Source organism: Diplotaxodon limnothrissa, linkage group LG20 (assembly GCF_057381915.1).
Source record: "Diplotaxodon limnothrissa isolate DT_005_m linkage group LG20, D_limnothrissa_male_GT1.1, whole genome shotgun sequence".
Lineage (NCBI taxonomy): Eukaryota > Metazoa > Chordata > Actinopteri > Cichliformes > Cichlidae > Diplotaxodon > Diplotaxodon limnothrissa.
The window spans coordinates 36,054,858-36,082,809 of NC_140615.1; the positions used below are offsets into that span (position 1 = coordinate 36,054,858).

Consider the following 27,952-nt stretch of genomic DNA (forward strand, 5'->3'; position numbering starts at 1 on the left):
AAGAAATACTGGATAATCTATGGAGAAAGATGAGCCAGCGGGACGGTGGGAAGGCTCGGCCGTGCGGCTCAAACCAGTTTCTAATGCCAAACGCCCATTTAGACCAACAGCTGCCTTTTTAAGTGTGAAGAGGAGGTGAAGATGCGACACCAAGTTTAGCCACGAGAAAGAAAAAGAATCGACACAAAGTTTGATCTGAATATAATCGTCCTGATGAAGGGCTGTCGGAGTTTCTGTCAGTTTATTGAAGGTTGTGACTGAAACAGAACAAACACATGCAGCAGATCTTAAACCACTGATTGAGGTGGTAACGCTTCAACTTACAGGGTCTGCTTCCAGATCACTTCCAGGAAACATTCCTCAAATTTTATTTGCTTCTGAAAAACCTCCGACTCCTTTAGAATCAGAATGAGAAAGTTTTGACGTTTTCCATTTTACTAAGATCCTGAATTTGATTTTTTCCATTGGGAGAAACAATTTATTCTATTTTTTACAGGAAAGATAGAGTGAAACGTTTCACTGCATCAAAAAACCCACGAGTGATTCTATGTTAATGATATTAAAGTATACGGCCATAAAGTTCAAATTCTTCTTCAAATGGAGGAAAAAAAAAAAAAAAAAAGTTAGCCTCACTCATAAAATAGACGACAGAAGCTTTCATAAGAAATTAAAGAACATTTTGTTCATTGTGGGTTTAACAGAAGAAAAAAAAAATTACTGTAAAAAGAAAAACTCCAGATAAATTGTAGGTGATTAAATAAAACACTTTCATCCATCACCACGAACAGTTTGTTTTACATATTAATATTTAGGGGATCGCTCCTTAACCCATGTCAACAGAGCGGTCACAATATGGTTGAATTCAAACAGCAGCCTTTGAGATTTGGAGACTAAACGCACTTTAATTGCGGTTAAAGGAGAAAAGGCTTCAAAATAGTCCAAGTGGAAATGTGGCAAAATGAGATGAAAGAACAAAATAATGCATTAAAATATCAAAAATGTGATTTTAAAAAGTGCCATTAATTGCAGAATAAACCTCATGAGAATTAAAACGCAAAAACAAAACCCGAGTAAAGTCGTGAAGTGACGCTCGTACATGAGAACGATCAGAAATCGACCCACAGCCAAACGGTAAACTGAGGTGAAAGCTGCGTCCACTTTCCCCCAACAAAAGCCAAGAAACCAGAAGTTCCACATAAACAAGAAAAATGATGATTAAACCTTTTCAGAAAAAAACCTGCTCGTGTTTTTAAAGAGGGATAAGGTGGCGACTCTGATCCATCCTCAAAGATAAACGCACTTTTTCCTTCAAGCAAAGAAAAAAAAAATGGTTTCATGATCAGCTGATCATCAGCCCTCCTATCACTAATTTCCTTTTTTTAAGCCTATAAAAACCTGACATATCAAACCCTTTTGCACCACACGGGGTCTTACTGTTGTTGAAATCATCCATGTTTATTGTGACACGTCATTAAAGACACAACAAAAATCTGATCACACCACACAAGCAGAACAGACACGGGTGCCTTTTCTTTTCTTAACATTTTGTAATGAATAACCGAAAGTGGAGCATCAAACAGCTCCAAAATTTAAAGTGTGTGTTCAGCACACGGCTAACAGTGACGAAGAGTTCAGGCAGAGTTCAGGCAAACCAGAAGAAGAAACCAGGGGAGACGCCGGAGTCTTGTTTTGCTCGTAATAAGTGATCTTTGCTGCAGTTCCAAACATTCATATTCACAAGAGTCTCGATGGAAATTACAGTTTAAGAAAGAAGGAAATCTGACGGCACAGACATCCTTTGGACTTTTTTAAGCATGTTTTAAACCAGAATGTGCAGAGAGGACTAAATGCTTTTATTTTGGAATGAAGATGATCTTTTCCTGCAGGGAACAGGATTCATTGTTTGGATTTACTTTGCTCCAAAAATGTTAATCAGGGAATGTCCTCAGAAGAAAACAGTTTATGGAAAGTGAAGGAAAAGGTCAGCTGTTTAAAGGACAACAGAACCCCAAAGCTGGCCTTTAAACAGCAAAGTGGACAGAAGAGAGAAAAACAGAAACACTTCAGAGGTGTAAACAGTGACACAGGAAGTCTGACAGTAAACCGACATTCTTATGTTGGAGCTCAGACAGTCTGATTAACCAATCGCAGCCATCGGTGATGTCAGCTGGCCCAAAAGTCGGTGACATCACATCGCGGAGGTGGAAGCAGAGGCAGCAGACAGTTTACTGAGGACGGTGATGAAGATGAAAGAAGCCGGGAACCGTCGATGTCCTCCTCAGTCTGATTTCTTGTCGCTCTTCGCCTGCGGATAAAATACATAAAAACAGCTGATCGCCATGACAACATGCAGCCAAACCATGTCATGAGCTGCTGTAACTGTAACTGATCTCACACACACGCTAAATATCGCTGTGCCCTCCGCTCAGTGTATCCTGGATAATCCTCGTTTTCAGACCAACGTTAAAGAAAAGAGGACTAAGTATTTTATTTATGGCCTCCAGTGAGTGACTGAGCTCATCAACTCATCAGTAAATGTTTACAGAGGTCAGCGCGAAGGGCCATCTCTCCCATTAACCTCTACAGGACCAGAAACCTCTCTTTTGCAACCTCAGGTATCGCCCCCTGGTGGATAATAGAAGTGAATGCATGTTTAAGCAATGACTCTAAACGAGGGCCGTCAGGGGGCTCTGTGCCTTGGTTCCTGCGTGCTTTTGCCTCTTTTTTAAATTCTTGTTTTGGAGATTTTAGTGTGTGTGTGTGTGTGTGTGTGTGTGTGTGTTACCAGGAGTTTGCTGTGCTCTTCCAGCAGTCTGTCGTACTCCACCGTCAGGTTCGCGGACTGTTTCTTCATGGCACGAACGTCGTTGTCCGACTTCTGCAGAGCTGTGAAACAAACAGATTTCTCATTTTCACTCAGATCTCATCTTCTCTGTCTCAGTCTTCCTCCTTTAACTTCTTCTCCTCCTCATCTCTTGTGGATTTTACCTACTGACTGCGTTTCCTCCACCTTACCTTTCTTGGTGGCTTCCAGCTCCTCCTTCAGGCTCTTCACCTCCTCCTTCAGAGTCTTGTTCTCCTCCTGTGGTCCTGGTCCTTTCTTCCCAGCCTCCGGCAGCTCAAGACCAGCCTCACGCAGTTTCTAGAAAAACAAACAATATTTTTTAAAAAAGGAGCCCTTTAACATCTGCCAGATGTTTGCCATTTAAATTCTGGTGCAGATCTGAAAGTCTCCAGAGAGCTGAAAGAAGCCTAATGCATATTTGAAATCTTTCCGTTTGACACAGATAACTCCAAACTTTTGACCCAGTTTGAGTCCAGAGAACCGTTACAGCAACACACCGGCTGTGCACCACTGCTTTATACCACAACTGTGCTCATTGGTCCATACCTGACCTTTTCATTCATCAGGAGCTCGGTCATGGCTGAAGGTTTTGGCAGTGACACATATTTTGTGTTTCCTACTTCGCAGCCTGCATTTAAGGGCTGACCACAGATTCTTGACCACTTTAAAAACTTCTGAAATGCTGACTAACGGAGATTTTGGGAGAACAAGTGAATTTGGAGTTCGTTAGAAAGTGGCGCTTGACTCTTATGAGCCAGACGTTGACTTAATTTAACACTGCCAACAAAAAACAAAACAAATAACAGCAGCTGAAATCTTAACGACCCGTCTGCAGCAAACTGCATTTCCTCCAAACTAGGGGTGGGCGGTATAAACCATATATGGTAGAAACGATATAAATTTGGCCAACGGTAGAGATTTTGACTATACCGCTCTACCATGAGTTGATGGTGTCATCAAGCTGCGGCGGATAAAAACAACATCATCTGCAAATCATGCCGGCGACAGTAATAGCAAAGAGGCAAAGCAGTTCTGGAATACGGGGAAAGCAAAAACTGCGCTTCCTCCACATCCGTACCATTGATTCATTAATGCTGAATTTTCTCGCAGCTGCTCTATTCCCATGTTGTTGCAGTATATGAATGACTAACCTCGTATTGTGGATGAATAATCTCAGTTGTTCTCCTGACTGAAGTTTGGTCCGTGTACAGCATCCTGCTATGCGATTGCATTTGTCCTTGACCACCAGAGACCCTCACGTTAACTTTTATCGCGTGGGAAAAAGTTAGCGTTCATCCTTCAGCTTCACTGTGCTAATGTTATGCTAACGTAGCTGTGTTGCTAGCAATCACGTAGCACATCATTATATACCAGCTAGTACAACTTCAGTAACCCTGCAAACGTCACTGCCGTTTAGTTTTCTGTCTTCATTTATGTTGGAAGTGACAGCAGAGCTGTACGTTTTAATTTTTTTCAGAAATCTCTCAGTCAGAACATGCTATGTCATGTTTAGGTGGAAACTAGCGAGCTAACTTCCTGCTAACTTCTAACTCTGTTAAATTTAATAAATTCTGTTTTCACGGATGCCTGGGTGTTAAACTTCATAGTTACACCTGGTAAAACAGCAACACTGATCATTTTATTAAAGATGAAAGAATTTAGACCGTTTTTAACTCTCAGTGATGCCGCAGAGTTCGTTTGACTTTGGGACCTGAAGCGGACGGAGTTTTGGATTACTCCACAAGCCTCCTGACTATGGTAGCCGTAACGCTCCGGCAATCCATCAAGCGGTGCGCCTTCATAGCTTACCAAAGTTGTACTAAATATTTTTTGATAGATTTCTGTGCACCGTGTACTACATAAAATCGGTTCGAGGTCAGTAAGCACAACCAGATTCCTACATAAGGCACACTGTCGATTTTTGAGAAAATTAAAGGATTTTAAGTGTGCCTTGTAGTGTGGAAAATACGTTATACAGAAGAAAAGAATATATTGCGATATATATCGTTACTGCACATGCTTCAAATTATACCGTGATATGGATTTTAGGCCATATCGCCCAGCCCTACTCCAAACTACTCAAGAACAATAATTCATGCAGGGTGACGTGAGGAAAATCAGCGTTCGTGCTCGTTTAAACATTTTCAAATTTGATTCACGCTGCATTATGAAACCATCACTGTGTGTGTGTGTGACCAAAGTGGTGGTGACATCTTCAGTTTCCATTTCTGCTGAGGAAGGAACTGGAGTCATGAGGATTACTGGATTTATTTCATTTCATAATTCATTCGATCAGTTTTGTAATTTCTTTTTTTTTTTTTTTTTTAAAAGCAGACTGTGGAAAATCTTCCTGTGACTCGCTGTAAGCTGGAAACAGACAGAACCTAATTGAGAAATATTCAGAGCATCAATAAGTTTGTCAGACCGACGCATTGGCGTGTTCGCTCAGTGTGACGGAGTTAAACAGCTGCTGAGCTTTAGTCCTTTAACTGACGAGGCCATAAACCCTGGTTTCACTGCTCTGAACTGAACCCGATGGCACGATGTCATCAGACCGACCCACCAAAGATCACAGAGCAGCGAGCGGTCGAGTCACAAACCATAAATTTACAGTAAAAGTGAAACACGAGCAGCTTTTTTAAAATGTAGAAACAGATGTAAAAATAAAAAGGCAAGCATTATAGGAGGTTAACAAGGTTATTACAGTGAACTAAACTAGCTGTGACAAAACATTTTAGTTTTAAAAATACACTTTTGAAAAAATTCCAACTGTATCATTATTATTGTTATTATTATAATTATTGTAGGGTCTTGACCTTACAGTATAAAGCGCTTTGAGACAACTGATTTGATGCTATTATAAATCTAATTGAACTGATTTATTTTGTGCCCTTCAATTAAATTAATTTCCTCTCTTGTAATTTTGCTAGTAAGTATTTTTGAGTCATTGACATGACACAGCTTGAGTAAGTTTAGGGTCAAACAGTGCTGTATCTGTCCAGCAGAGCTTTATGTCACAACACCACTGTAAGGAAATACAGTGTTTTCCAGAAGTCTTGAGCCACCTCCCCATTTCTTTATAATCTGCTTCAAAGGAGACAGACGATCTTGTAATATTTTAAAGTGCTATTAGGCAAAGCTCTCCTGGCTTTCTCAAGACCTTTCACATTATGGTCTCAGGAAATTGGCTTTTTTCATTCATTTGTGTCCTTACAATGAATAAATAAATATCAATGTGAAAACCGTAAAAAAGTAGAGGACAAAATAAGAAGCGACAAACCTAAAAGACACTGAACTATACAGAGCAGATGGAGAGGAGCTGGAAGTCTTAAAGAAACAGAAAAAAACCTCCTCATCTGAAACTGTCTCAGTAGATGGACGCTTTCAGGAAGCTGTTCTTAGGAAAGGGGAAACCAGGAGAGAAGGGAGAGGTACTCCAAATTACACAAGCACTGAACTGAGAGTCAGCAAAAACACATCTTATGGAGTAAGGAGTCACATTTTACATTTTTGCTCATCAATATGTACAGAGGAGAGGGGTGCAACAGTGAGCGTCTGCAAGTCTCTGAATGGCAAATCTTCATTTTTCAGCCTCACAACGATCCCAAACAAAGCACAGGGATATTAAAAAAAACACACAACACCATCAGGCAGGGACTGGCCTCCCCAGAGCCTGAACTTCAACATTATTGAAGCAGTGTGGGATCACTCTGACAGCGAACACAGCAGCAGGCACCAGCGCCCAAAGAAGCGCTTTGAATGTTTTTCGGGGCGGCTGTGACACGTCGACAGCTACATGTATTGGCAGCTAATCAGCTTGTTGCTTATTCTTTCACTCACTGCCTGTGGGAACAGCCCTTTCTCTCCTGTATTCGGGTACAGCACATTAACATTGAGGCTGCTGGCAGGAGTGTGCTACAGCCCTCCTCTGTGTCTCTGTGCCAGGCTTTGCCCTCATAGATTATCTCTACAAGAATGTGACCTCCTGCAGCTCCTCTCAGCTCAGGACTCCCTCTAAAAAATTCTGTCAGTGGGAAAGGATAAAAGCTTTTAATCTGCTGCTACAAACAAAAGCAGGAATGCAACGCTCTGAGGACTTTTGGCAATTTCTTCCTCTCGTGTTTGATAAACACCGACCTTGAACTCTTTGCTGAGTTAATTCTTTGTCTACACCAAACCAAAGACAAAATAACTCAAAATAGGTTTCTTTTTTTAAAGAAAATCCTGCCTGCTTCGTGGACCCACAGGGAAAAAAAAGATCTTACAGAGCAAATAAATGATCTCAGATCTGCAATTTCGACATTAGTTAGTAGTTAGAAGTCCCTCTGCGTAATTACATGGAGCAGAGCAGGTGCCCAGGATCATCTTACTGGCCTTTACAGTAACACACACACACACACACACACACACACACACACACACACACACACACACACACACACACTCTTGTTTTGATATCTTAGTGAGGACATCTCATTGATTCTTTCCTTAGTCGCTTACCCTAACCACCAACCTAAACCTAACCCTTAGCCTGACCTACCTAACCATAACCTAATTGTAACCCTGTCACTAAAGCCACATTGAGTTTCAAAAATGCCGGGCACTTTTGTCCTCATAAGTGAACGTTGGTCCCCACAAGTAACGCAACATTACAGTTTTCAGTCCTCACAAAGACATCTAAACAGGCACACACACACACCTCCCTCAGTGTAAACTGTGACCTGTGTAACTGTGTTTGCAGTAAAGTGACTCCACCCTGACAAATCAGTGAGTGCTGCACGACCACTTGCGTCTTCCTGTAACTCCACGTGTACGTTTGACCTTTGGGGCTGCGCGCACACACACACACACACACACACACACACGCGCGCGCTGGGTCTTAATAGAAGACTCCTTGGAGCAAAACATCCTAACAAAAAAAAGAAAAAAAAGAAGAAAAAAAAGACGACCACAGCTCGTTATGAAATCTGAGAATCTCCTGTGGCCTACTCAAACCTGTGAACACATGAGCATAACATCAAGTTTTTACTTATTAGTGTTGTCACCGATTCATTTAAACTTTTTTGTATTACTGACTCTTAGATGAGTTTAAGATTTTAAAAAAAAGGCCAGAATCAAAGTATAACATATCATTTTTAAATATCACTGCTGTCTTATTGTTTTTAACATTATAAATGACTTCCCTAAGCCCATTACAACAGTACACTTTGGAAATGAAAATGAGATGAATTAGTTTTCACTCCGACGAGCATCTGACACTTTCTGATCACAGTCACTGAGAAAGAAGGCATAAAAGACAAAAGACGGGACCACTTCCACATCAACACTCTGACTGCAATTAGCAGAAGGGAGGCTTACAGCTGCTTGTGTCAATCACAGCAGTTTCACCACTTCCAACATGACGGTTTATTTAAAACAAACAAACAAACAGACAGAGTTATGAAAGAAGAAACCTGTCCCCTTTGGCCAAAACTGCGTCTGCAGCACTTCTCTGTTTCTGCTGTAAAGCTGGACACTTTAATATAGGGCTGTATGGGGAGGACTGACTTACTTCTACAGCCTGCCTCGAGTGGTTATTTACGGAACTGCAGTCATTGCCATAAAGAACATTTATGCTCAATGAGGGCAATTCTCAGCCCACGTCATATATTTAAAAACTCAATAATTTACATTGGAATACTTTTTAAAAAAAATCTTAAAATATGCATTTTCTCTTATTTTACTATTACCTATTGCACAGCTGCCAGAAAGCTGAACTTTGCCTCTCTGGTTGATGAGATCAATCAGCGTGTTGTTGGGAAACATTCAAGGGAGTTTATAAAATCCTTGTTGAGTCACTGAGAAAAATCCCCGCTGCCGCCAAATATTCCTGAAATGTCGAACGTGTAAACACATTCATGGAAACCAAACCCAGAGATGAAGTGGAGTTTGATGAAATAACGTCAGGACCCTTTACCACAGTTTACACACTGCCAAAGTTTCAACCTCGGGAACGTTGCTTTGGATGGACAGTTTGTCCGTTCCTCACCTTGGGACACGGTCAATGAAACAATGTCAAACATGGATTGTGTGTGTGTGTGTGTGTGTGCGCGCGCGGGGGGGAATACGAAGCACAACACAGTATAAGCGCGAACAGCACCTGATAAACTCTTATTATCAATCATTGAGGTTTCTGCCAGAAAACCTATTAGAACCGGCTACTGTGATAGCGAACCAGGATGGGATTCAATTTAATAATGCACAAAGTGAGCTAGCACCCCTATCTGTCCAGAACTAACAAACTCCTGTCTAAACCTAACCCTGCACCACTCCACTATTTCAAAACTCAGATTTAGTCTTTCAAAGACTTTTCAAGAATTAAAACGATGTGAATATACCACTTTAACCAGACAGCTGGTTTACCCTTTGCTTTAAATGCTTAACAGCTACAACTTTAACTTGGTTACATCTTATTAAACTAACACGAGTCAAATTCAATGTTAGTGATTAACATTTTTTGTTATTAGTCAGCTCTACTGTGTATCATCATGACTCAAGCAGGACACTCAGTGAGCGGCACATTTCTCTTTAACAAACAACATCTACAGCGTCTGTGCTGCAGACCTACTACATGCTAGTTAATCTGCAAGTGAAGCTGCAGTGAGCAGCTAACTCAGGGGTGGGGGAAGTCCAGGCCTCAAGGTTTTAGATCTCACCCCAGGTCAACACACCAGAATCAAATGATTAGTTCATTACCAGGCTTCTGGAGAACTTCAAGACATGTTGAGGAGGTCATTTAGCCATTTAAATCAGCTGTGTTGGATCAAGGACACATCTAAAACCTGCAGGACATCAGAACTTGAGGCCTGGAGTCCCCGCACCCCTGCACTAACTGAACAGTAGAAGGGACCACAGTTACTGTTAGCTGAGCACCCTCTAGTGTTCCTGTCTTGTAACTACATCTCAAACTAAACGTGTGATCAAAAATAAACATCTGATAGAAAAGAGACACTGCAAAAATGCTAAAAACATTTTCAGAGTCAACATTTCTGTCTTAGCAGCAGTTTTAGCAAAGACTTCGATAACCTCAGCTGTTCTGGGGTCGGGGCACAGAGCCTTCCAGCTTGTCCTGGGCCACCTCCGGCTGAACACGCCTAAAATGCCTCACTTAGTAGGCATCCTTGTCAGGTGACCAAGGAGCAGCAGATCTACTCTGAGCTCTTTACACTTTCTCTAGAGAGGAAACTGAAAGCCAGCAGCTGATGTTTTACTGAGAGAACCTGTATCCCGGGGCGATCGTGGCTCAAGAGTTGGGAGTTCGCCTTGTAATGTTACATCCACTGAGGTTGTGGCCCGAGAGGCCTAAGGACACACTAGCAGGAAATAAATCCCATAATGCCTGCAGGGATACGTGTTGCCTTATTGTGAAGCAGGAAGGAGAAAACAAAAAATTCAGGGCTCATTTCTGAGATTTACAGCACAAAATCTGCCATGTTGGTGCAGAAAAGCAAAGAGATTTGGTGCCTTGTACAAATCGGCGTGGTGACTCAAACTGAACTCTGAATGTGCTGAATCAATTTCCAGATGAAGGATGACGCTTCCAGTCATGAGCATGTGGTGTTTGCATCAAACAGGAGTGCAACTAGAGAAATCAGCACAAAGAGGATGCACTAGAGCAAGAACACATTGAAACTAACATGCAGGATAAAATTTAACTGTCAGGGCTGGGATGGAAAATGGAAAAGCAGCTGAGATAAGCCAAACTGCAGCTTCTCAGCCGTATAAAACAATAACTGGCTCACAAGACAAAGTTTAAACTCCAAAGAAGAGAAGCAAACAGTCTCCTGCACAAAAATGCTCCACCGCAACCACTTCAAGAAACCCAGGAGTCATTTTTATTAAGTTATGGCTCCTGTGGGGTCTGCCTCTCAATCACACAGACCTAAAAATACTGCCTTTTCCCGTCTCTGAGCGGCACCCAAAATTTTTTAATTGTTGTAGTTGCTTTTAGAGTATCTTGCTCTATAAAATGTGCCTGGCATGCTGTGTCTGTTCTTCCAAAACTCAGGACTGAAACTTGGGAATCCGCTTCTTCCAGTCTGGAGTTTCTGCAGAACAGTGAAGCTGGATGGAGTTTTATTATGAAAGACATCTCTTCCAGAAACAGCCAATCCTCAACCACAGAACAGAACCATTTTTACCAAATATCACCATGACGGCAGTGTAGGGATGGGTACCGGTATCCGGTGCCATGATGGCACCGGGTCTGACATAAACGGTAGTAACCAGACCGAAAAGCAGCGCACATTTCGGTGCTTTTTTTCCCTGAGCTGTGATACACTTTAGATTCTAGCCAATCATTTTACGTTTCCGAGGATAGTAGGCGGGCCCAGGTACGTACGTTCTTTTAGAGCAGAGCTACAGATTAAAAACGCCCAAGGCGAAGCAGTCAAAATTCTGGCTGTACTTTATAGCAAAAGATGCAAACTCAGCAGCAACAAGTGCTTTAAGCTGATACTGTGATACTGTCAAAGGAGGTAACACCTCGAATCTGATGAAACACCTGGCGACGGTGTAATTTACGTTGAGTAGGCTAACCACGTTATTACATTAATGCATGTAAGGTGAACTAGCAAACATCATCATAGCTACATGCGGCTGTCTTCTTGTTTGATGGCAGATGCTCCCTTCACCCTGGCCAAAAAGGCTAAAATGACCAAAGAAAAAGTGGAAAACAGTTAAACATGAGAGGTTTTGGACAAAGTTTGTGTTTTTTCCATTGTTTAAGCACTGCTTCCAGCCAAGAGTGATACCATATATGCCCCATAGCTGCAGAAAAGGCTAACATTGTTATCTTTTTACAAAAAAACCAGCTGAACATGAGAGGTTTTTGGACCAATTTTGTGTTCTCCATTCTTTAAGTACCGGTTTGAGCACAGTTTAAGCACCGGCACCGTTTCAAAAGTACCGGTTTGGCACCGGTATCGGATAAAACCTAAACGATACCCATCCCTACGGCAGTGTGACCCATGACCTCTGACGACTGGTTTTCTACCAGCAGAACTTGAAAAGCTCAAAACTCTGTGTGCGTGTTTTTTTCACCTCTTGCAACATCTCGTTGTCCTCCATGTATTTCTTGGCGGCATTGCTGGCGCCCTCCGCCTGCTTCTTGAAGGCTTCGTTGGAGGCCATGAGTGAAGCCTGCTGGGAGAGCAGAGTGGCCAGGCGACGCAGCAACCTGCAACAGACAAAACATCAGTATGTGATCACACTAAACAGACTGCTTATCAGCCTCCTTTAATTTGATAAACGTTTCAGCATCACCTGAAACTCATCAGTAAACATCCTGGAGAGTGGGCAGTACCCACAGGAGAACCATTAAATATCTTCCAAATGAACGAGCTTTGAATTTTGTGAATTCCAGCCATCGAGTATCCAAAACTAGTGATCTGTTTTACAAAACATCTACCACAAGATATTCCTGGTAAAGAGGGGCAGCAGATTCCAGGGGTTCATTTATATTTTCCACAGAAAAATTACATAAATGCTGAATTACTTAAAAACAGAGTTGCCTAGTATATCTGCAGGTATCTTTTAAAGAGGAATAGTAAACCATGCATGAGATCATCTGACCGCAGCTTCTGAACAGAAGCAACAACGCAGTAAAGAGATTTTGAAATCATCAGATCAGGATCACCATGTTCCCAGTAAAGAGGTCCGGGATTATGACATCACAAAGTCAGGAATCGCTTCACGCATGGATACATGTATAGTAACACACTGTGACCCCTGACATTTCCCCGCGTGCTGTGTGAGGCGTTCGTGCTGTGTGTGGCGTCGACAGGCGGTGATGTAATTGTAGCTCACTGTGGGTGGAGGGCGGGCGGGTACACTGAATATCTGCCCCCATTCATGTAAGTTGTGGGAGAGAATCACTGAGCTGCAGCTTTGGATTAAAGGAGTAGTCCAGAGTTTATTCTGAGCGGGCTGGAAAGTTTCAGAGCACTTCTGCCAACATAGTTATCAGACAGAAAAATAAAATGAAAGTATGAACCGTGCGTTTCCTCTCAGCTCACATCAGACTCCAGACTCTGAGACTTTTGATGTGAAAAGATCCCCACCTGCTCCATCTTTGGTTGTGGACAAAATGACACGTATTGAGATGCTTTTAGTGCACATACAGTAGGTTAACAAGCAGACAGTTTAGCATTTGATTTTAATTGAAATAGTATTTTCTACTTTTGCTTTTAATTCATTTTTTTTTAAGTCTTCACAACAGTTTGCCTAGTTTCAGTGTTTTTGTTATGAATAACCTATTTGAATGAAACATTAAACACAGGAATGTAAAATCAGGCTTCTCCTGCAGAGATGAGTAACAGGACGCTGAAATTTGAAGCTGACTTCACTCTGTAAAAAACCTGCAGATGTGAAGCTTGCTGGGGGTAAATTTACCACCTCGGTGAGCAGTTACCTCGTGGCTGCTGGTTCCCCATCATGTGAGGCTGAAGCCATGTGCCAGTTGTAAATATCTCATTGGTGATGCATTCAGGAACATTCTGACAAACAGCAGAAACCAGCAGGTTCTGTCTGTGCAGTTTGACTCACACTCAACCTGCAGCTATTTTCAGGGTGTAAAACTTCCCCAGCAACACACAGCGCTGACAAAATGTCAAATACACACTGACCAGTTTCTGTGAGCTGCAAAAGTGACCCAATACACATTCACTCTGATCGATTATGCCCAAAAAACAGTCTCACTATTATTTAGGGCTGCCACAAACGATTATTTTGATAGTCGACTAGTCACTGATTATTTTTGCGATTAGTTGACTAATCAGATCATCATCCATTGTACGTAAAACTACAGCTTATTGCACCAGCAGCATCTGCTCTTATATAACTATCATTAGCTTACAGCTTTAAGCTTTTAAGGTGCTAACTAAAAATAAAGACAAGATGATAGTTTATTAAATTTTAATGAAATTTGCAGATTGTTTCGGTGAAGTTTAATAAACTCCTTGCTATCTAAAATATAACAGGACAACGGAGTATATTCTCCAGCATCTCACACTTCTGATAATCAGCTGTCTGCTTGAGGTTTATTCAGCTGTGTAAAAACTATAACTTTAATCTCAGCCAAACCGATTTACTCAGGAACAAATAAAATACTAAAAAAAAAAAAAAAAAGCCAAACAACAACATTTTTAATTTATCTAAGTGACTCATATATTTAACCTGAGTAGCGAAAGACAGCGGTGGGTTTGAAAACAATTTGCCGGGAGTCCGGTGTTCTCACCGCGCTAGTGACCTAGCCCCCGGCTCGCTATCGAGCTAGTGGGTAACAGACGTCTCCGAAAACGTCGGAGCGCTTTTGAAAATATGTGGTGTCCTGATAAACTGAGCCGATATTTGAGGTTTACACAGCTACATTCTCGGCTGAAAATATGTTGAACGTTTATTTTGTGACCCAGAAAGAATAATAAGAGTAATATTAAAACTAACTAGCTGCCGCCATTGTTGGAAACTAAGCTGGGCCGCGCTATGAATTCTGGGACACAGCTGCTTCTTCTTCTTCGGGGTTTAACGGCAGCTGGCATCCTTGTACATGCAGTGCTGCCATCTTCTGTTTCAGTCCGTTATTACACTCTTAAATCCTGCTACTTATTCCTGCGTCTTTTGTGATCTTACAAAGCTTCAAACGACGCGTCGACTATTAAATCAGTCGTCGACGATTTTGATAGTCGATGTAATCGTGACTAGTCGACAAATCGTGGCAGCCCTAGTGCTAACTAAAAATAAAGACAAGATGGTAGTAGGGCTGGGCCATATTATACCGTTCACGGTAATACCGGTATAATGTTAGGCAACGATAGGAAAATGAAATATCGCGATAGAATATGAGTAAAACGCGCATGCGCAGTGCCTTTGTTTTCATACGCACATGGCTGATTGTTGAGTGAAACAGATGAACCAGAATTGGTTTGTAAAAATGGTGCAACTTCAGTGATGTGGAACTGGTTTGGTGTTTGTCCTTCAGATACACGTCGTTATTGTCGGACTAAGATGCTCTTAAATCTGGGAGTAATCTGGGTCCTAAACTCCGTATCGTTCAGGTCAAACAACACTGCAGCATCACTGAGAGTTAAAAACTGTCTAAATTCTTTCATCTTTAATAAAACGATCAGCATTGCTGCTTTACCAGGTGTAACTATGAAGTTTAACTTCCAGGCATCCATGAAAACAAAATTTATTACATTTAACGGAGTTAGAAGTTAGCAGGAAGCTAGCGGAAGTTAGCTCGCTAGTTTCGCTAGTTACCTTAGCATGATATAGCATGTTCTGACTGAGAGATTTCTGAAAAAAATCAAACGTACAGCTCTGCTATCACTTCCAACATAAATGAAGACAGGAAACTAAACAGCAATGACGTTTGTAAGGTTACTGAAGTTGGGCTAGCTGGTATATAATGATGTGCTATGTGATCGCTAGCGACACAGCTATGTTAGCATAACATAAACAGTGAAGCTGGAGGACGAACACTAACACTTTTCCACTTATAAAAGTTAACGTTAAGGTTCCTGATAGTTGGAGACAAATTCAGTCGCATGGCAGGATGCTGTAAACGGACCAAACTTCAGTCAGGAGAACAACTGAGATAATCCATCCACAATACAAGGTTAGTCATTAATATACTGCAACAACATGGGAATAGAGCAGCTGCCAGAAAATTCAACATTAATGAATCAATGGTACAGAAGTGGAGGAAGCAAGAAGAATGAGTTGAATAAAGTTTGATTTATCTGACTGCTTTGTTTCGCTTAATGTGCCTTATAATCCCGTGCACCTTATGGTCCGAAAAATGCGTACTGCACACTGCAGTTTAATGTTGCAAAGCACCTCTTTTTAACTTCAGTGGATATTATACATGGTTATGCTCAGGATATGTCAGCCCATTTCTACTGGAAATGCCTTTTGGTTAAACTTTCAGCAAGGAATTTGCATTTGCACTGTTACATTTTTATAAAGCTTTAATGTACATAAAAACCAGCTTCTTGTTTAAGTGAAAATAAATGAAAGGTTGTCTTTTTGCGCTAGTAATGTTGTGGAGTTGTATTTTGTCTCGCATCAATTATATCGTCAGTTATATGTCAGTGCGCCCCAGGGTGGCTGTGGCTACAATGTAGCTTGCCATCACCAGTGTGTGAATGTGTGTGAGAATGGGTGGATGACTGGATATGTAAAGCGCTTTGGGGTCCTTAGGGACTAGTAAAGCGCTATATAAATACAGGCCATTTACCATTTATATCGTTATCGCAAATTTTCAAATATATATCGTGATAAATATTTTTGGCCATATCGCCCTGCTCTAGATGGTAGTTTATTAAATTTTAATTAAATGTGCAGATTGTTTCGGTGGAGTTTAATAAACTCAGCCGATTTACTCAGGAACAAATAAAATACTGAAAAAAACCAAACAATAACACTTTTAAGTTATCTAAGTGACTTATATATATTTAACCTGAGTAGCGAAAGACGGCGGTGGGTTTGAAAATGATTTGCCGGGAGTCCGGTGTTCTCACGGCTCTAGTGAGCCTAGCCCCCGGCTAGCTATCGAGCTAGTGGGTAACAGACGTCTCCGAAAACGTCGGAGCGCTTTTGAAAATATGTGTTGTCTTGATAAACTGAGCAGATATTTGAGGTTTACACAGCTACATTCTCGCCTGAAAACACGTTAAACGTTTATTTTGTGACCCAGAAAGAATAATAAGAGTAACATTAAAACTAACTGGCTGCCGCCATTGTTGGAAACTGAGCTGGGCTGCGCTATGAATTCTGGGACAGAGCTACTTCTTCTTCTTCGGGGTTTAACGGCAGCTGGCATCCTTGTACATGCAGTGCTGCCATCTTCTGTTTCAGTCCGTTATTACACTCTTAAATCCTGCTACTTATTCCTGGGTCTTTTGGGATCTTACCAAACTTCAAACGACACATCAACTATTAAATCAGTCAGACGATTTTGATAATCACGACTAGTCGACTAATCGTGGCAGCCCTACTATTATTATTATTGTGCTAACTTTTGTAATTTCAGTTATTAATCTAACACACTGGGGCTTAATGATCTTTTAAATCCGCAGTATTTACAACAAGAATTTTCTTGACTTTTCAACAGAATTCAAATGAAATACAATTAACTGGGGACAGAACAGCTGAAGAGGAGCTGGAGAGGTCATCTGGTAGAGAATTACACTCAAAACTAGCAGGTGATTTAAACCACAAAGGCTGTCTCTGCAAGGGCAACAGTTGGTTTCTGACAGATTCATAGAGGAGATCTGAAAAGTAGCCAAATGGAGACCAACAGCCTGATCACATGGTGCTGAAAGGGGACCAAGGTGAGAGACTCAGCGGGACACATTCACTTAGACCAAAGAGTCTTTGTTTTGCTCAAGATTAATCACACTGGGTGACTCTGGGCATTTATGGTGAGGCAAATATGCACTACTGTAACAACGAGAGAAAACAAAATTTGCCTGAAAAGCCACACCTAGAAGTATGTTCTCCTTATTGATCTGTGCTGCTGTGTTAGCATAAGTAAGGCTGAAAAATATGTTAACTGTTAATAACACCACAGCTCAGCGGATGGTGCAGAGTATTGTAAAGGTATTCGAACACGCAGGATGATACATTACTTCTTAAGTAGTTAATAAGCAATGTTTTACTTCTGCAAAGGCACCAAGTGATTGTTTTAGCAACATCACTGTTCATGGTTTAAAATTCCCTCACTGCTTTTTCCCCAGCCTTGAATGTTTACTATAACAACACGGAAAATGTCGAAAAAACAGTGCATTAGTCAGGAACAGCGGTGGATTATTCCACACATGTCGCTGGATGCCATATTTGTTGCAGCAGGAGGGTGTGTGTGTATAGCTAGGTTTAAGTTTGGTGTCTTTAGCGGTTTAATAGATACATCAGGTTGTAAGTCTGATTTATCTTCTGCAACACCACAGCAGCCTGTTTGGATCGGTGTGTAAACTGCTTCAAGGTGACCAAAAGTGGAGTAGTTTACACGAGGAATAAAAGAGATTTCTCCATCTCAAGTGTCTCTAGGAGGAGCGACTGTCTGTTCCAAATACGGCTGTCAGTTACTTCACAGGCCTGAAATAATCTGACCAGGCAGCTGCCAGAGCTTCAGCCTTTCCACAGTCTTCTTCTTGGCTCAGGCTGGAAATTCTTGAGCTGGAGTTCCCAATCACAGCGGCCTGGCAGCGGAGGGCACGGTCTAATCTTCCTCCTGGCATCTGCTTTACAGCAGCTGTCGCATCACATGCTACGCTGCCACAGTGAGTCACAGAGCAGCAGCTGCTGCACACCAAAAAGTACCCCAGAAGAGCAGCAACAAGAAAGACGTGCTGCTGCCCCCTGCAGGCGACCAGGGGGCACAGAACAACTCTGCAATCAAAACTTCACCAAACTGATCTGTCCTGATTTATTGTCACTTAGACCCACCAGCTGTAGGTCAACCAAGATCCGTCAGGGTCACATGACCACTGACTGCTCAACTAAATATTTAGAAAGATTCAAAATAAAATCTCACACAACACTCACGAGAAGCCAGCTGACTGTAGCAGCAGCAACTCAAACTGAACCGTCAGCAAATAATTGTTATCAATAAAATACGCATGCAAATGTCATAAATTTCACCAACTGCTGCGTCGTAAGTAAGACCCTCTAAGGTTCAAGTAAAGCTGCAAAACTAATATAAATCTCTCAAATTATCTACAGGGTGTTGATTTGAGAGCTTGCTGTATTTTACCCTCCCGTAAAAAGACGTAGTCTTAGTGTAAGATCAGTGCATTCAGATCAGGCTTTTTATGCATTCAAATACTGTGAAAACTCAGGATTCAGACAGGCTGGTCTCCAAGTCACACTTTGTTTTGCAACTTTCTGATGAACACAGGAGACAAATTTCAGGTATTGACAATAACTGTGATACATACAAAAAGTAAATACTACTTCCAGCTGTTCCTTTTAGGGGTCACAGCAGATCATACACCTCCCTCCTCACCCTGTCCCAAATAAGACACGATATCAGAAATGATCTAAGACAATGGATCTGAGGATTTCACCTCAGGAATGAAGGAATGGGTAATTTCAGTTTTTCCTGCTGTAAAAAGGGAAATCTATTTATAGATTTCGCCATCCTCACATACTGACTTCTTAAGTCAGTATGTGAGGATGGCGAATGAAACAAGCCTTCTTCTTTGATGGACTTCACTGGTAACTTTATGGATTTTCAACCCAACAACAAGCCGTCAGACCAGTAACAACATGCCATGTTGCTGAAGTCTGAGGTTAGTTGTACTCAGTCACGTCTGACTCTGAGTGGGTCAGCCAATCAGGCTGCTTCGCACCTGTGAGGTCTCTGTCCAATCTGGATGGGGATTTACACTGTACAGTGGAAACACACACTGACAGACACACACACGGTCAGCTGCTCATTCTTTCCGCCCGACTTTAAATTCCTCTGAGTTTAGATCAGTCGGCCTGTTGGGTCTATTCTGGTGCGACTGAGTATCCCACTGCAAGCTCGCTTTAGGACAGAAGTTCAGAGAGAAGTTCAGCTGCACGCTGGTCCTAACTCCCATATGTGGTCGTCTCCTCACTCCTCAGTGCACCGACGACCCTTTCGCTCTGTTTGCATGCTCCTGTGGAGGCTTCGACTGATTCAGCACTCCCAAGCAATCAGCCTTAATTAAGGGAAAGTCGGCTATAAAGTCGTCCCAACAATGATGAAGGCTTACTAATAACACTCTTACAGTGCAGCATCCACTCTGTGTCAAAAATGGAGGAAACTCAACAAGAGTCTGAGGAATCTTCATGGCATTAAATCTCTTAATTTGCAGTTCTTTTCGGAGTTTGTGGTGAATGATTTCACCGCTCACATAGCTGGAAACAATTTTACACTTCAGCTCCTGATTTTAATTGTGTTGAAACTGTTAGATTTAGGCATTAAAAACCACTAGTTTCACCCCCATGCGACACTTAATTGGATAAATGGTTAACAGGATGGCGAAGGGGTGTAGAAAAAGTTACTGGTTTCACTGCTCTGGTTTCTTTTACAGCAGGATGACAGACTTTGGTGGAGAATGTGGACAACATACGTGCTACAGACACCAAAACTATTACTGCTGAATTACAACAGAGTCAAAGTCTGTAACACAAAAAGTGGACACGTGTCCAACAACACAAACAGACTTCTGTATTGTGACAATTTTAGCACAGGATCAGGCAGCTCTTTGCCTCTTTTAAAACTTAGTACGCTTATTTGCATTGTTTGTTTTATTTTGGATCTATTTTTGAAATATGTTTTAATTTAATTAATACTTTTTTAATGATCTAACAAAAAACAAGGAATAAGAAGACCGTGTCTTTAATTTTAAAAATTGCCGCAGTTCAGAAATGTTGCACCTTCTTTAACCCTGAGCACAGCTGATCTTTTGTGATCTCTGAGTCTAAGCAGAGCTCGGCCTGGTTACTACCTGGATGGGACACTGCCTAGGAACTAGTTTACAGCACCTTATCTTACCCTTCCCTTTATAAAGAGACTCTTAAGTGGAAGTGGGAGGGCAAAGAAGATGAAACCACCTTTTTTGTGATTGAAATGGAAAAAAACTAAACAAAAAACCCACCGGAAAACCCACAGAGCTCAGATCTGTAACGACAGCCCATGGAGGAGAGTCGGTCTGGCTATAATGACACACAAACAGAATTTAGACTCCATGAGGTCGAGTAGTCCAGATGCACGAGGCAGCATCATGTATCGTTCCCATCCTGATCCAGAAAGTTCGATCAGATATTAGTGGCGATGTGCCGATCTATGAAGCCGATCTAGTTCGACCGTTTAGGTCGTTCTCTGAGCAACTATCCGATTGCTAGCACAAAAGCTAACAGCTGTATCCTTGGTTTAAAGTCTTTCCAGTGAAGTGAGGCTACTGTGGCTGATCCTAAAACTTAAACAGCTTGAGGTGAGGGGTGTGTGTGTGTCTTACAGGCAGAGCAGCAGGGCGAAGCCAGCAATGTACTCGTTCCTCTGTGCTCTGAACAGCTTCATGTGGATGTGCTCGATGGCTGTCGGGTGGTTTGCCAGATCCACCTTCTCCGTCACACTGTACTTCCTCACCTCACGGAAAGCATCTGTACAGGAAACACACGGAAACGTCACCTTTCTGCATCTTTAATTCACAGTAAACTTATTTTGTAGCTGCACTGTAGCTCTGCTGCTTCCCTGCTGGCTGAGGTACAAAGTCGGTGCTTACTGGGAGCAAACACTGTCCTACCACACACGCACACAACAGAACTGATTTCTGGCACAGGTACTGAACTGTTAATGGTTGATGTTTTTAAAATCCGAACTTAAACAACTGCTTAAAATAATTATTATTAGTAGAAAACCTCTTGCTCTAAGTAAACTCTCTGTGAGGCCGTTGGCAGGAAAAACCTGGTTTATGTTAGAAGCTAGTTCAAATCACGATGTGTGGTAAACCTGGGCGGATAAATGTGGCTACTGAGCAGAGAAGTACTGGATATACTGTCACAATACAACATGTAATTACAGTTGTACTTCCTAAACAACATTTAAGCATATGAAAAAATAAAGCTGTCTTTCTGCACAACCAAATGAGTAGCTTCTATGTTTAGATGGAAACATCTCGAATCCCTGTGATCTGCGATCCCTGTGATCCAACTACGACAGATGTTATGTATCTGGGAAAATTTTGCAGTTACTTTGATGCTTTACAAAATCACAGACTGATGCCGAACTTTAATTTAGTTTTAAATGTTATAAAAGCCACACATTATTTCTGCCTAACACTCCTTTGATAAAGAGTTTGGCAACATTTCATCAGCTGGACTCTGAACACGCTGTTATTACAAAGTAAGGAACTGATGGTGCCGTTGTTTACCCGTGCTTCATCAAACTTGATTGAAATGGAGCTACAGCAGCGTCCTCCACAGACTGGAAGAATGCAGAATATCGACTACACTTTGGCTAAAGGCCACCTCCCAACCAATCAACAAAAGCACTGCAGACGTACCGATGAGCAGAAAGACGAGGATGGCGATGGCCACCATGAAGGCGGTGTTTCCATAGAGAGTGATGGCCTTTATGATGCGAGATTTGAAAATGCTGTTCCACCTAAAAAAACAACAACCAGGAGAATAAAACACAAATCAGTCGGCAACTTCAAGAAGTTCACTTTTACACATTTTTACATTATAGAGACATTAGAGTCACTTTTCTTTTCTTTGTTTATTTTTTAACTCTTTGTTTGGAGTAATCTGAATGAGTTTTTTGTTATTTTATGAAGCCATTATTTAATTTTTAAATGTTCTGTTGGACACTACTGGTTCTGCAGGACAGGAACTGAACTTCTGGGATAATTAAAATCCATCTTATCGCATCTTTTGGGAGCCAAAAGTGATCCTAGCACGCTTGAAGTGATGGAAAAAAAAAGGAAGAGAGCAGAAGAGAAAGGATGGACGAATGAATGGTGATCTTAATGTTTTACAACACAGCAACTAAGCCTGGAGCTCTAGCCCCCTCTAGGGGCCAAACAAAAACAGACATGAGCTCAACTGTGCAGTGACCTCTGCAGGAAGCTGGTTATTAAGAATATAGTTAGTACAGTTTTATATTTATTTTTATTTAGTTTATATTATATAGAATTTTTTTTTAAATTTGCTTTAGTTTGAGCCATTTTCTAGAGTCAGTTCTTAGTACTTTTAGAACTTTTAACAGTTTCAGTTTTGGGGTTTTTTTTCCATATGAGGGAGTGGGATACACCAAAGTTTCAGTCTGAATAACCACGTTGCTATTATATAAAATTGCACATTTTCATTTTACACAGTTTAAGTACAATTTCATTTTGTTTTATTTTTATTTTTGTTGTCTAAAAAACAAACAAAAAACATGTCGACACCTTGTTTTATTAAATTGTAATTATGGTTAGCAACAAAACTGTAAAGTAAGTTGAGTTGTTGTTTTCCTGCTTCCATCTGTGGAGTCATGAATCAAGAACAATGATATTGCGGTGTGAAACTGACTAAAAGGGACAACAATATTACTTATCCTTGTTGTTTCTGGGTTAATGTACCATCCAACAAACGCAACTGTTGCTCAAAGCCTACATAGGCAGAGGTCATGTTATTGCATTTATCCATGTTAGGTTACACCATTGCTACAAACAGTCAATCAGATAAAAATGATAAACTTTCTTTCACATATGAAAATAACAAAACAAAGGCTATTTTTAATTCTTGATATCTAGTCAGATAAAATAATTTAAAAACTCCTCTATGAGGTCTAGCACTAAAACTTCTCTACTTTTATTGACTTTTTTCTTTGTTGGATTTCAGCTCGTATCAGCGCTGTGCCGTGTGTGCAGAGTTAATCAGAGCTCATCATTCGGCAGTCAGGAGGTCTTTTAATGTGATCACAGTCACACAGAGCTGCTCTGTTTGAGGACAAACTGAACTCTGCTGCTTCCATCAGCGAGCTTCACGCTTCTCCAGCTAAAAATTAACGGCCAAAGCTTCCTCTCATGGAGCCAACAGCACACGGACACAATGTTGTAAATGCTTTGCATTGGCTGCTTTAAACCCAGATGGGCCAAGATTTATCTCGCCGTCTGTTTGTCGTGTGACAGTATCGAAAATCCATGATTGGGGAAGTTTTCAGCAAGGCAGAGAAAACATTCAATATCCAGAATTGTCTAATTGTCTGTAATTTTTCCCATGAAAGACACATCCATCAGCAGGGTTGTTAAAATGTCTGATTTCTATAGAGGTACTTTCTTGTGATTGTGATACTTTGTTTTGTTTTCAAGGTGTACTAAACTACAAAAGGATCGGTGTAGGGATGCATGCATCAAAACTGGTCCCCTACCAGCCCAAAAGCTCGGCAACAATGAGCCGACATTACTGGTTGTGTCATGTGCATCTGTGAAATCACCACAGCCTTATCACCTTTCCCTCTCTGTAAAGTGGCACTCTGAGCTCCAGCTGATACATCAACTCAAACGACGGCAAGCATAAACTCGGTGGAACAAAAAAGTGTCAACAGTTTGGAGATATTCCACACTGGTGCGCCAACACCTTGTTTGTATGTTTGCAAATGTTTTTATTGACTAAACTGCGGTCAAACCCAGCTGACTGACAGCTTAGACGATAATCTCTCTCATTTAAAAGTGAAATGGATTGAAAGTCATTTCTTTCCAGCTGCTAGTTTACTACAAACTACTGACCTTTCCAGGCAGTAGTTTGTACTGGCAGATATCTTAAGCCAAGGTAACGCTATCAGATTTGAGCTGGAAAAAGCCTGATGCCAAGACAGGTGTGTGTGAGTCAGGTGTTACCCACCTCTTGGGTGAGATGAAGGGAATGCAGAGCAGCAGAACTAAGAAGACCTCAGCGTAGAGGAAGGTGGCCACCGCAGTCCACTGCAGACTCATCCTGACTTCTGAACAGGAAACACAGCAGGTTCACATGTCAAAAACACCATCACATGGCACTTGATCATGACATCTACAGTTAATCGTTCTCAATAAGCAGAAGAACAGAATAACTACTTTATTGCCATTCACAACGTACAGCAGTTAGTGCACATTAGAACAAACTGTATGACTTTAATCCACCCAGTTATCAGACACTTTCATCCATCAGTGCTCTGGCTGCCTCTGGCTGATGTGCTGCTCTGATGTTTAACATATTCATTTCATCAGATTGAGAATTAACGTGATAACATACCAGTCACACAAACTACCCAACTGACCGAGGCAGGAACAGTGTGCTCTGTCACGTAAAACTCAGACCCTAACAAAACTTTAAATCCAACAGTTAAACTGAAAGTGGCAGTTTCACAGCACCTCTGCTTAGCACCTATTGCATTTTAGCTCCTCCTGGTTTGCAGCAGTACCGGCGAAAAGTGTGAAGCCAACCGTCTTTCTTTATAATTTACTAGGAAAATTGGAAATACTATAGATACAAAACACATGCAAACATAAGTATATTAAGGCAAAAAAAACATTTGTATTAGCTTGAAAGTCAATATTTGCTGTAACTGCCTTTATTATTGAACACAGCCTAAACTCTAGTCAGCTTTCTTGTCATTCAGGTCTTCAGGAATGACTCAAGGAAATTCAAAGCTCTGTTCTGGATGTTAGCTGGTTTCTGGGAACAAACTTCCAGAAAGCCTCAGATCAGCTGAAACACTCAGTTTATTTAAATCCCGGTTGAAGACTCACCTGTTCTCAGCTGCATTTGAATAAAGCACCAAATCCACAGTGTTTTACTTTTAAGCTTAAATTTCAAAACTTACATTTAACTACTGATTTTATCTACTGTTCCTTCCTTTTTTTTTCTCCATTTTAAATCATGCTTTTTATTTGTTTCTGTTTTTTAATGTCTCTGTAAAGCACTTTGAATCACCTTGCTGTTGAATTGCGCTATATAAATAAACTTGCCTTGCCGTTTGTTCCACGCTCTATAAAGATGATCTCAGACTTCAATAATGTTAAAGTTTGCTTTCCAGGGAGGCCAATCAGAATCCAAATCCCTTTATTGTCATTAAACATCAGACATTCAACAAATACAGAAGCAACTTCCTGTGAGCAGCATTTAGAATAGATCCATCCATCGCAAACACACAGAGACAGACAACCACTCGCACTCACATTCACACCTGTGAGTCAATCATTAAATTCAGAACAAATAACAATAGAAACAAATATAAAAATACAAACAACATAAATGCAAAACGTTTATACAGATGTGCAAGGGTGCTAATATGCATGTTGTTGTGTGTATGCGTTGTATGCATGAGAGAGGTGTGTGTTTTGAGGTGGGGCATGTGTGTATCTGTGCTCAGTATGAGTCTGGATAGACCTGTAGCCTCACCCTGAGGGCGGCAGGCCAAACAGGTGAGACCCAGGAATGGGTGGAGTCTCTTGTGATTGCCTGTGTAGATGTCAGTAACTGACATCTATTTTATTTTTACTTTTAGATGCATTTTATTGTATTGATGGTGTGTTTGAGATCTTTGTCTTACTGAAAAATGAATCCAGTGGTGAACCACACACTGCTGGCTGAAACGCTCCAAACTATGACAGTCTCCACTGTGTCTAACGGCTGGCTGTAGACACTCACTGTTGTACTGCTCTCCCAACCTCCAGACAAAAAAAAAAATTCATATCTGGATCCATTGCTCCATAGGAGTTCTTGTGTAATCTGCCTCTGACCTTTCTCCCAGTTTCCCTTCCTGAAGAATGGCTTCTTGACAACCAGCCTTTCATTGAGACCATTTCTGAATTCACCTGGTAGACATACCGGTAGCTTTTTAGGCACGACACTTTGCCCAGTTTCCTCACATTTTTTTAAGGACACACTGCACCTTGTCATTTGATTTTTGGGGTTTCCTCTGTTTTCTTGTATTATTGTAGGGTCTGTATTTTACAATATAAAGCACCTTAAGGCAACAGTTTTTGTTATTTGGCACTATATAAATAAAATAAAACTGAACTGTCAGCCACGTGTAGCCACAACACTGGCTCATCCCTTGAATTAGGTGCCTTTTTATAATGAATAGTTCACAGGTTAGAAAGCCAAAATAAAATTATTTGAAAATGGAGCATGGACTGGACTGAAAATGAGTGAAAAGGCAGAACAAACATCCAAAGAAAAACATTTGAAAGATTGGAAAACTATTACTTTAACACCACTTTGAAAAAGTCTGACTCTTTGGAAACTAAAGAAAAAGAAGCGAGGAGTGGCTCAAGACTTTCACATAGTTCGGCATGAAATTTAAAAAAAGAAAAAATGTAAATGGGTAACTGTCATGTTGCTGATGTTGTGGAAGCCAGATTTTCACAGATCATACTTTATAAAAAAATGTTACAACCCCATGAAAGTGGATTTTCAGTGTATGGCTTCTTTCAGCTAAGCTTAATGACATTTTTCTAAAAATGCACTCCTAATCCTGTTTTAAGATTAAATCTAATAAACTCATTTACTTCTTCCACAAAACTGAAAAGCAACACAGCCCACTTTAGAGCAACCCGATGGGTGGAGGCCGGAGGCTTCTCCTTATTCTGAGATTGACGTCTTTGTAGACGATCCCTGACAACAATAAGTGAAAAAGACAAAAGCTAAAACAAAATCTGAATAAAGCATTTGAGTGTTTTCTTTGGCTGTGTGCAGTGTGAGCACTCGTGAGGGGTTTGCTTTGCTTCAGATATGGCAGCTCAGAACAGCTGTGTCATTGCGGCTCCGCAAAAACTGCAGAAACACAGCGCAGCATCACGCCTCCTTACACATTAAAACACTGATAACGCCCCTCATCGATCCCACAACACTGTGCTCCCTGTTACAGCTCACTTCAGCCAACAAACCAACCCACAAAGATTCACTGGCAGTACATTTTACCAGCTGCGACACTCTCAGCTGTCTGACCTAAAAACTTTACTCTCCTACCAGCACTCATTTCACATCTTCCCAATTTGCAGACTCTCCAGTGAGCAGATAAATTTGCAGGTCTGTGTATCTGCTGGAACTAAAGTCCATAAAATGAACTATGTGCTGGGAAGTAATTAAATTTGTTTTGTTTTTTTACATTAGCGAACTAGCATGCTAGCTAGTTTCCCCTTACTAGTTGGGTAATTCTAAAAGAAAACGTAACTAGTAAGGGGAAACTAGCTAGCATGCTAGCTAGTTTCCCCTTACTAGTTACTTTTAGAATTACCCAGGTTATTACTGAAGGTTCAGTCTATTTTCTGGAAAACCGAGCATTCTGTTTCAAATTCACATCTATTCCAAGCGCTTGTTTCCAAAAACAAGTCACTTATTTCGCGCCACTCGCTGAAGCTAACTGTTGGTTGCTGCTAGGAGCAGTTAGCCTCGGTAAGCTGGAAAGAATCGGGGTGCTGATTGTTAGTGAACAGGTGGGACTCACCTTAACAAGCACCGCACACAGGCTAGGAGATGCGTCCGCACTGCACTTCCAGGAGCTTCAATTCTCCACTGACTCTGCTGTTAGCTGCTAGTTTAGCCTCCTGCTGTAAACACTTCCGGGTA

General features: G+C 41.2%; 1 protein-coding gene across 1 annotated transcript; it reads right to left on the reverse strand.

Moving 5' to 3' along the window:
• Positions 1-1,419: 1,419 nt before the first annotated feature.
• bcap31 (B cell receptor associated protein 31) lies at positions 1,420-27,952 on the reverse strand. The gene is made up of 8 exons (XM_085344682.1): positions 27,831-27,952; positions 24,245-24,344; positions 21,922-22,022; positions 20,875-21,019; positions 11,927-12,062; positions 3,016-3,142; positions 2,786-2,886; positions 1,420-2,305 (listed from the first exon to the last, which is right to left on the reverse strand). The coding sequence occupies exons 2-8, from the start codon at positions 24,334-24,336 to the stop codon at positions 2,279-2,281; spliced, it is 729 nt and encodes a 242-aa protein (XP_085200808.1). The 5' UTR covers positions 24,337-24,344; positions 27,831-27,952; the 3' UTR covers positions 1,420-2,278.

Bases quoted from the DNA above. Each gene is read 5' to 3' on its own strand.
- bcap31 (XM_085344682.1), bottom strand. From the start codon at position 24,336: ATGAGTCTGCAGTGGACTGCGGTGGCCACCTTCCTCTACGCTGAGGTC. The intron at 21,020-21,921 runs GTACGTCTGCAG...TTTCCTGTACAG, and splicing joins CCTCGTCTTTCTGCTCATCG to ATGCTTTCCGTGAGGTGAGG. The intron at 12,063-20,874 runs GTAAGACACACA...TGTCTGTTGCAG, and splicing joins TTCGCCCTGCTGCTCTGCCT to GTTGCTGCGTCGCCTGGCCA.